The following is a 10064-nucleotide window of genomic DNA, read 5'->3' as shown; positions in this document are numbered from 1 at the left end:
TTTTTCACCAAATAAGTATCAATCTGTTGACTTGCAGATTTCAACCAAAGAAGATACAAAATTATTATACCTCACTTGCACACTCACCGGTTCAATACATTTTCCTACGTTTTGATAGTCTTCTAGTGAAAAATATACCTTCACAAAATACAAGTACACTTTTTTAAATCGACATGTAATTTTACTCTAAAATAACGTTAACTGTATTTCAGTGTGCATTTTCTGAAATGCACACTGAAACAAAAATCCTGGACAAAGTGCTACTTCTACCATGGCGGTACTATCCCGAAAACGCCGAAACCTACACAAGGTGCAGACTGTGTTTATACAGCATACTGAAACGATAATGTCCTATGTCCCGTGTACAGTCTGCATGCAAGCTTTTCACAGCACGTTGGTTTGTGAATTTCCTTACGATTGATGAAGGATGATGGTTACCAAGAGGAAACTGTTCGATTCTCAAGAACTTCGTTCTTGAGAATCGAAATTGTAGAAATAATAAATTAGTCTAAATATGTTAAATGAACATGATACAATATGTTATCATTGTGTCATATTAATTCTACAGATGAACAACTTAATGATCTTCCAGAATAAACGGTACTAGGGTAGTAATAAAAGTAATAAAATAGAAGCCTGCAATATACAATATCGCCTATTATATCTCAACTACTTTAAAACATACCATTTTTTAGCATTAAAGTTGGCGTGCTTCTTGCTTCTTTTTCCTTACTGGGTTTCTTTTTATTTATGCAAAAATAAATATGTTGCAGTCTTCGGACCACTGTTAGGGACATCCAATTTCTACTAATTCTTGCTATACCTTTAAATATGTTGCGGCGCATGCTCTGTCATCGTTTTAAATATATATTACAAATAAAACAAGAAAGAAATATATGTTGGCGTAAGAACATTCATACTGTGACGTTTATAAAATGTTTTTATCACGTAAAAATGTACACTTCCACGCTTAGCATCAAACGCGGGGTACTGAAATGATTAGCAAAGAAACATTGAATTTTTTCGCCTAAGCTATGTGAACACTGGAGCAAATTGAACTATAACCGCTATTTGTTAGAAGACTTTCCTACTTGAATAGCACGTAACTATATAAAAACATTGTTTTTATAAATGCACCGGTAGTTTCTCTTCGGGGCAAATACAAACATTATCGGTTAAGCTCGAGTTTCTGTTTTGGATGGACAATATTTCTTGCAATAAAATATAATGTAAAAGTTTAAAAAAACTTTTACGCCAAATATAACTTACCGCAAATATTGAGCGGGTTCCGTATCAAGCTTAGAATTTGCAAAGATGGGATGGGCATTGAATAAAGTGGCAAAATACCGGTTTTCCCGCTGTAGCAGTGCAGTTTCAGTCCTATTTTTAAGTGTAACTTGTACTAATCCAAACGTGCAAAGAAAAACTTTCGCATTCCTTTCCTCCCAAGGAATTTACGTGCACCGACGGTCAAATATTATCAATATTGATGCCTCTTTACAGCTGGGATTGGTTCGTGATGTTTACAGCCTCTCCGTTATGACCATCTGAAATTTAAACCGTAGGGTATATAAGCCATCGTATATTCCAAGAAAACCATCAGATCCACTTCTACGCAAGAAGAAAAGAATCCATCATGTTCTCTAAGGTAAGAAACACTTTCTTCAATAGACATTATAATGAGTTCAGATGAAAAACCTGTGATTTCTCTCTCATAATCAGAGAAATAATAATGCGTTAATCCTTCTAGGTCCTTCTGTGCTGCCTCTTCGCCTACGTGGCTTGTGGTGTTGTTGTCGAACATGTGAGTAAAACATAATATCTACTCCAATCAAATTATAAAATAAAAATAAAATGTGTAATTTACTTCTGAACGTAAAATTGGTAAAATCGAGAACTAATCAAAATACACCACTGATATTAGGTGGCGCCGCATGCATAATCTGAACTACTTTTGAAAGTCTCAAGCCGATTCCTGCAAGGTCGAAAAGCCTTACATTAGTGGAAGAACCGACACCGCCTAACATGGAAGTCATTAAGATGGTTATGACATAGAACAAGAAGCATTGCTATGCCTGTCTCATTATGGGTCGTAGCATAGCAAAAGCTAGGAGACGAGGAGTAAATCAAACTGCGCCTAAAGAGTATCATCACTTGGTTCATATCTTTTTTGTGGTTGTGTTACTCCCTCCTAATAAATCTGAAGGCAGAAAGTGCGCGTTGAAGTTGAAGTTTTAGTCCGTGATTACGCGGGGCCCCACAGCTTCGAACAAAAGCAGGCCTATGAAAGATGTTTACATGCCGCCTAAGTATGACAACTTAGTGCCAACCGAGCAGGGGGAACGTCTTGAAATATTTGAATATGCTATAAGCTACCAACACAACATAAGTCATGCCAAAATGTTGTTCTTATTCAGATTATAAAAGCAGGTTATACAATAAAACCAACCCACGGGAAATGTGCGAACGCTGAGCGTTTTCTCAAGTGGATCAAGGCGATTTGCGTCTTCCTGTTAATAAATATATATCTTCTACGAAATTTATTTCCTCGTCAGCTAAATACTAAAACACTTATGAAACCTAATATCATAACTCAAGCAGTACCAAAATACGCTCGCTTATACTTCTAAAAAAATTATACAGTGAAAAGATTAGAAACAATCTGAGTTCTAAACGCTTTTTAAGCCAGTTTTTTTTCTACGTATTTTAGAATCAGCCAACACACTAAACACTTCTAAATTGCTCAACAACCCGGAGACTTCGAAGTGTTTTGAAACAGAATTACAGTTTCTCCATAGAATGTAAAAATACACCAGCCACTTGAGCAATTAGACGATCAATAAAAGGATATTTTTATTGCTATTATCGCAGCCACCCCAGCCATACAACTTCGGCTACGACAATGTCGATGGATTCGGCACCCGCATGACCCGCCAGGAGACTGGCGATGCCTTCAACAACAAGGTCGGCTCCTACAGCTACGTCGATGCCTTCGGTGTCACCCGTGTTGTGAAGTACGTCGCTGACGCCACCGGTTTCCACCCAACCGTGGAGACCAACGAGCCAGGCACCAAAACTTCCGTCCCAGCCGACGCTCCTTTCTTCTCTTCCGCTGTCGAGGGTCCACACCCGGTCGTCGTCAAGGCTGTCCACCCAGCCCCCGTCGCCGTTCGCTCTGCCTATGCCGCCCCAGTGGCTGTGCGTTCTACCCTTGGCGCCCCAGTGGTTCACGCTGCTCCTTTCCCCTACGCTCACCATGCTCCTCTCAGCTACGCCGTTGCCAAGCATTTCTAAGTAACGAATAAATTATCTGTCTGCCTTTCACTGAATTTCAACTTTCAGCATTCCTTCCTCGGTCTCATTCCAGCTCGCAGGATATGTGACCAAGCTATGACTTTTTTTTTATCTAGTGTTCTGTGGGAGTTAGCACTAATCCGTGGCCCTACATTTTTTTTTTATGTGGGCTTATTTTAGTTATAAATTATATTTTGAGAGCTGCTTTACCAAAACTGCGTGTTTAGTTCAGTAATTTGTTACAGGACAGGGAGTTTGAATTAAGAATATTTAAATCATTATGTAACCATTATGTGACACCCACAGTGGTTAACTTTACGACTTAAATCAGAAATTTTTCACAGAGGAAGAACTTGAAAATATATATTTGTATTTGCAAAACTGGCGATACTGCTATCTATCATTCGATTTTTGGACGTGCATTTATAATCCAGTAAAATAAAAAAATTGGTTGATCAAGAAATGCTGTTATTACGTTGAACATTTTCGAAAAGACGTGCTCTTCTCACCAACTTGTTGCGTTCTGCGGTCGTTCTACCTTCCCAATCGTTCACGAGCCAAATAATCTTCCCGTGGAAGCGAAGTGAAAAACAAGGAAAAAAAAACACACACAAGAAACTCATGAGTTCCCGCACACACATGCACACACAAAAACAGATTCAAACGCAGGGAAGCGGGTAGCGCAAAAGAGAGAGAGACAAAAGTTTGACAAACGCACAGGGTGTCAGAATGAGTTATTCGTCTCAGGATAACATTACATCCACCAGTGTAGTCGTTTTACTCTACATGATCTTGCACCTCATTTAGGAGACTGCTTTATGAGGCCTGGACACATTCCGAGATAAACAGACAAATGTCGAGGTGCCACTCTGAATTTGAGGTCAATATTCATTACATAACGTTTTCAATCATTCACAGATTATTGGAATAAATTCAGTCTTCTTTAAATCAAATGATGATGACTTACTTAATCGTCTAAAATGTAAATTTTTTCACCCTGCTAGCGCTTGCCATATTCTTTATCCACCGTGCATTCCTGCGTATCGCGCTCATGGCTCGTGACCGGCCAAATATGTAAAACGGCAACCTCCACGTCGCACCTTCTCCAAGCAATCTGTCTGCACACCAACCTTCAGCATTCAATATCAGAGTGTAAGTCGGTAAACCATTTCTCAGACCAAAGCTCTCCAGAGTCGTGGACCCTGGGCCACGGAGTCAACGGCTTTAGGCTGGGCTCCTTCCTAAAAAAGACTGCGACAAAACTTAAAAAAAAAAAATCCTCTGCAAGTTTTTATACCATTTCTGTGACAGAGATGAAGAGGCCCAAACTTAACTTTCTCAGGCCATGTTCCAGGCCTAGTCGCCACCAAAGACATCACCACTCCTCTCATTTCTGGCATTATAATGGTAGTTTTGTCAATTAATATGAAATATTTGAATTTAATCAGAGATCTAAAAAAACAAAGTCATGAACAAGAATATCGAGCACAGGCATCCAAACAAATTTTTATAATAAATAATTTATACTCCTTTTCACTTAACAAGACAGGGACAATCCCCCCCCCCCCCTCCCCTATAAAACAAAATATTTTTGCCAGGCGATTTAGTATGGTGTCAGAAGACTGTCCAATAAATATTTTGCTGCAGCGTAACGTAAATGTTTAAAAAAGCAAAGAAACATCACTGCCCGAAAACGAAACCGAAACTGGACTGGGGAGCTAGAAGAAATGTAGTGGAGGACAGAGTTGGCCGGAAGTCACGTAGCACCACCCGACCGAACTTTCCCTTTTTAAAGCGCAGCTCGGCGCCCGCTTCCGGCTTGAGCGGCGTCGCCCTAGGCGTCACCGTCGCCGTCGGCGTAACCGCGGGTTGCATTATGGGGCTTTTCCCATAATAACATCACACGCGACGTCACGTATGACGTCACGAGGGTCACTAGGGTCATGAGTGACGTCACGAAGGTCACTCGTAAAGGTCACGACGGTCACGCCTTTCACAGCGACCTTCACGAGACCTTCATGAGGGAGGAGGGAGGGAGGGGAGGGAGGGGGAGGGGGAGGGAAGGAGGAGGATGGGAGGGGGGAGGGAGGAGGAGGGAAGGAAAAGGAGAGGAGGAGGAGGTGAGGAGGAGGAGGAGAGGAGGAGAGAGGAGGGGAGGGGGAGGAGAAGGGAGGAGGGGAGGGGAGAACGAGAGTAGGAGGGAAGAGACGGTAGAGTGGGGGAGAGAATACCCTGCTATCTGTACCCTTCCCTCCTCCTCCTCAAAAGCTGCGCTCTAATTCGGCATTAAAAGGAATCGTAAACACCTTTCCCTTTTCTTTACTTGTTTTTCTGGCTTTGCGAAGCAGAAGAAAACGCACGTCGACGTCGCACTAAAAACGCAAAAATCAGGCACTTTTGTCCTTGACGTTTCCGCGTTTTTCAAGCTTTTACCAATTGTAGCTCGTAAAGCGAGCGATGTCTTCAACCAGGAGAAGGGGCGACGACTTGGCGACGTCTTCATGTGAACTGCTATATGATTGGGCGTGGCCTACGGAATAAATTGTAATTGTTTTAATCGGTAAAGTATTTATTTCTCGAAACTTCACAGATTCGGCGGTACCCCGAACAACAGTTCTGACGTAGAAGTCCCAGGCCTGTGGTCCAACGCCATCGCTTAGTACTCTTCGGCCGGCCGTCCAGTCCGCAACTCCCGCAAATCCAAGAATGCACAGAGTGTTTCCCATTCTTCGTGCAACGTTTTTTTTCAGTCAATGCATTTGCATCGCTTTAGTAGCCACAACAATAAGGTATCATATTTTTAAAATATATTTAATACTGATAGATAGGTTTAATGACCCACCACTTTTATTAAATGTGGCGGTTGTGTATAAACTACGGAGAACGGCACGTGACCACGGAGGAAAAAGTGAGCGCGACTCAAACAGGTCAGTTATCGATCGGCGGTTTTCGGGTGGAAAGGAAACTAATTTTAAGCGGGAAATTCCGTTTTGGGTTGTTGGGTTCTCCTATGTCATGTACAAGTAAAAAACCCTGGCGAGCGTATGTACCCTGGCAGTGTCTCTTTAAAAGCCGACCTTAGCCGACGCAACGCATCGAGTCAATGAAGCCGCGCCAAATGCATCATCACGGCGCTTATCCCCCTCGTGCGCTGGTTGTCCCCGATTATCCTAGTCACGCACAGTGCATTCGACGTGACACTTTTTGTGTGTGTGATTAATTTAGATGGTGGCAGGAAACCCTTAAACGACAACGAGCGCCATGTTGATGAACGTTTGGCGCCACTTGGTTGGCTCACCGTAGCGTCGGTTGCGGTAGGGCTTGAAGTATGTAAAGCGTAATATAGAACCGGGCTTCTCGATTATATTCGTCTGTCCTTCACATGTCACAAAGCCTAAAGTAAAAATATGGAAATATTTTGTCAAGTAGCGGGGCTTTAGTATTAGAAATTATGTCGAGGATGACAGTAACGTATGGTGGCGAAGTGGCCCTGTTAATAAATAAATTCACATACTGGAGCTACAGTCGTCATCAAGGGACAGAGTGTCCTTGAACAGTAGACTTGTGATTGACGAGCGAGTCTAAACTAATGTTTCTCAATATATGGTACTGCATTAATCGTTCTGCTCAATCTAAGATATCAGCTATTTGAGGAGCCCTAATGTTCTAGTCGTAATCGGTTTTTTCCCCCAAAATAACAAATAAGAATATTATGCTTCCTACTCAATTATAGCACTTAGTGACACAAAACCTCGGCCCGGCATTGATACTCTGCTAGCTGCTCTAATCGATTGACATCATCAATCCTCGCAGCAAGCAACAAACGTTTCTCTGTGAGAATGACAAAGAAAACGCACATTTGTTTATGGCGGACAAGAGAAGGGTTTAGGATAGAAAAGGGGGACGGCGGGGTGGCGGCCACATACACAGCAGTCCTATCCCTCACGAACCTCGTGTGACGGTTTTATGCTCCCTTAGTTTTTTTTTTTTGCTCTCCACGCAGTCCGTCTTGTGTCACCGTAATGAAAGTGCGAAGACTATTGCATCAATGTTTTTTCACTTTGTTTCCTCCTTTCACAAAATGGAAGAAATGTAAGGTGTAATGTCAGTAAATCGTACCTAAAAAAGTAAGATATAATATTAGAAATTACATTAAAATTAGTAATCTATTAACTACTAAATTACAAAAAGTAAGGGATTACAATAGTTGTAACCGGACTACTCTATGTCTGCATATTTACACTTTAAAATTTAAACCATGCTAAAGAAATCCCTTTCAGCCTTAATGAAAAACATATATCTAGTTTCAGATATGTCTACCAGATTCATGAGGCTGGTACACACACGTGAGGTTAAGCTTACTGGTGCTAATGATTTCCGAAAGCTTTTTAGCTACCGCTGGCGATGTTCACAGATCGTGGACACGTCTCTTAGGACATGATAAACAGAACAGCGCACACAAAGACAAGGACAGTGTCTTTGTGTGCGCTGTTCTCCCTTTTCCATCCTCCTTCGTCTGTCCTTGTCTTTGTGTGCGCTGTTCTGTTCATTATGTCATCATAGCAATTCACCCAACTTTTTTTTTTCGGGGTTGCTTTATTTGTATTTTCAGTGCCTCTTCTTCTTTTACCTTATCTTGCTTGTCAGATGTCGCTATGCGTTCTATGTTTGTTTTGATAGTTCTTTTTGGGATACCTATGTTTTCTCTGTGCTGATACTTGTTATCTTGTCAGCGTTTGCTGTGTACCACACGAAAGCTCCTGTGCTGTTTGTGGACAGATAAAAATAAAGACTATTATTATTATTATTACAACCCGTCTCTTATTTTCACAATGAATTTACCGTTACTCAAGACAGGCAAGGGTGCTCAAGAAGATGCGCATTAATCCTTCACATCCAACGTTCGTGGAGAACGCGCGATTTAGAAGGACATCGGGACCGTTGCAAAGCCAAACCAATTTACTAAGGCCCGTCGACACATACAACACGGCGACATATCAGCACTATCACTCTTAGCACAAAAATTGCACTGACTTCACTGACGCAGCTCTGACTTGCTGTAATAATGATACAACATAAAAAAGCGCCATATGAGCACAATAATACTTTCAAGTCAGCGCTGTATCAACCCTGTTTGTGCTGTTAATTTAGAGCTGAGCTTTATGAGTGAACGAGTCTTACTTGTGAGGATTGATGACATCATTAAAATACAGCTTTCTTGACTTTTGTAGAGTGGAACTTACACATCACAGATCGCCTAATAAGGTTGATGTACTATCGTGGACACTGTTAGCTATAACACGGCAGCGGCGGCCGTCCCGTACCCCCAGCGCTTCATAGCAGGCGCCGTCCGAAATCCCGCGCATGCACCGTGTGGCGGACTCGCTCTTCCCACCTGCGAGCACACCCTCGCTTTGTCGTCTGCTAGGCACAGAGCAGACGACGCCACAGCGCTTGCCAATTTTCCCTGAACACGGTTCAGCAAACCACCGCGTAAGAGGTGTCCACGGTTGATTCCCCGACTCCGCTGGCTAAGGATAATCATCGCCCCTAATTGTAATATCACGGTAGACTACTTTTTTCTTTTTTTATTGGACTAACTTGCAGTTATACTCCGTTTCACTTTAGGTCTAAGCGCAGCGGACGTTACGAGACGATAGGGCCAACCAAAAGCGATAAAAGCTCACTTTTTGCACCTTATTGTGTCCCCCGGTGATGCTCTCCGTGACATTGCACCTTTGCGCTATTTGATTGGCTCTGTCGTTTTGCAGCGTATGCTGCATTCTGACTTTAGGTGAAACGGAGTATAACAGTCTCCTTCTGTATCACACCTGCTGCACTCATACTGGTTTGTGAGCGCATATTGTGAAAGAGGCATTGCAAAATACTGTTTCTGAAAAAGCAAAAAAACAAAAACAAAAAAAAAACGTAGACAGGGTTAATGCCCCAATGACTCTGCGATCTCCCCCAATCAAAATCGCCGGTTTAAAATCAGTTTGAGACCAGTTCGCTAGGGCCAGGGTACCAGACGAGCAGCACTGTGGCATCGCCTGCTCTGCGCCTAGCAGACGACAAAGCGAGGGTGTGCTCGCCAACGGGAAGAGCGAGTCCTCCACAGGGCGCATGCGCGGAGTTTCGGACGGCGCCTGCTATGAGGCGCTGGGGGTACGGGACGGCCGCTGCTGCGGTGTTATAGCTAACAGTGTCCAGGAAAGTACAAACTTGACATCCGATACCCTGCTTGGAAAGAAACTCTCTCTCGACGCATTATTTTTCAACGATATTTGTTTTAAGTTTCAATTAACTATACTGCTACGAATCTGGAAAAATATATAGTTTTACTAGATTGCTACGATAGCACCGAACACGATATTTTGCGCGTGCATCTTATCATTATCGCCATTGTTATCAGAGGTGTCGGAACCATCTAGTATAGCCCTTTAATAGGGTGATATCTGATCAGCAAATGCACCGCGGAGCGTAACTGCCGTTCTGCAGTACACATTGATAATGCCCTGAAGAGTCGTTGCTAGTCCGGTGCCTCAATGTGACAAAAATAAAAAGCTGTCTACCAAGAAAAACGGTTTACTGCCGCGTGCATGACCAAGCAGAAACACTTCTCTGTGCATCTTGAAGTTTCGTGTTTATTCTTACCTCTATGAAAAAAATAAGGAGGCCAGAATGACCTTGCCTAGTCTCTCTCACCCTACATAACGCGCGAATATTCTAGGGCCCTGAACTCGTAAAACACTAAGTTGGAGCCGAAAGTG

General features: G+C 42.5%; 1 protein-coding gene across 1 annotated transcript; it reads left to right on the top strand.

Annotated features, from left to right (window-relative positions):
• Positions 1-1608: 1608 nt before the first annotated feature.
• On the top strand, positions 1609-3329 carry LOC120844727 (cuticle protein 10.9-like). The gene is made up of 3 exons (XM_040216648.2): positions 1609-1648; positions 1751-1804; positions 2872-3329. Exons 1-3 carry the CDS (start codon positions 1637-1639, stop codon positions 3292-3294), a joined length of 489 nt encoding a protein of 162 aa, XP_040072582.1. The 5' UTR covers positions 1609-1636; the 3' UTR covers positions 3295-3329.
• Positions 3330-10064: the final 6735 nt, after the last annotated feature.

The sequence above is a fragment of the Ixodes scapularis genome, unplaced genomic scaffold (assembly GCF_016920785.2).
Source record: "Ixodes scapularis isolate PalLabHiFi unplaced genomic scaffold, ASM1692078v2 PGA_scaffold5__190_contigs__length_132052651, whole genome shotgun sequence".
Taxonomy (NCBI): domain Eukaryota; kingdom Metazoa; phylum Arthropoda; class Arachnida; order Ixodida; family Ixodidae; genus Ixodes; species Ixodes scapularis.
The sequence above is the reverse complement of the archived record's forward strand: the minus strand, read 5'-3'. Positions and strand labels throughout refer to the sequence as shown.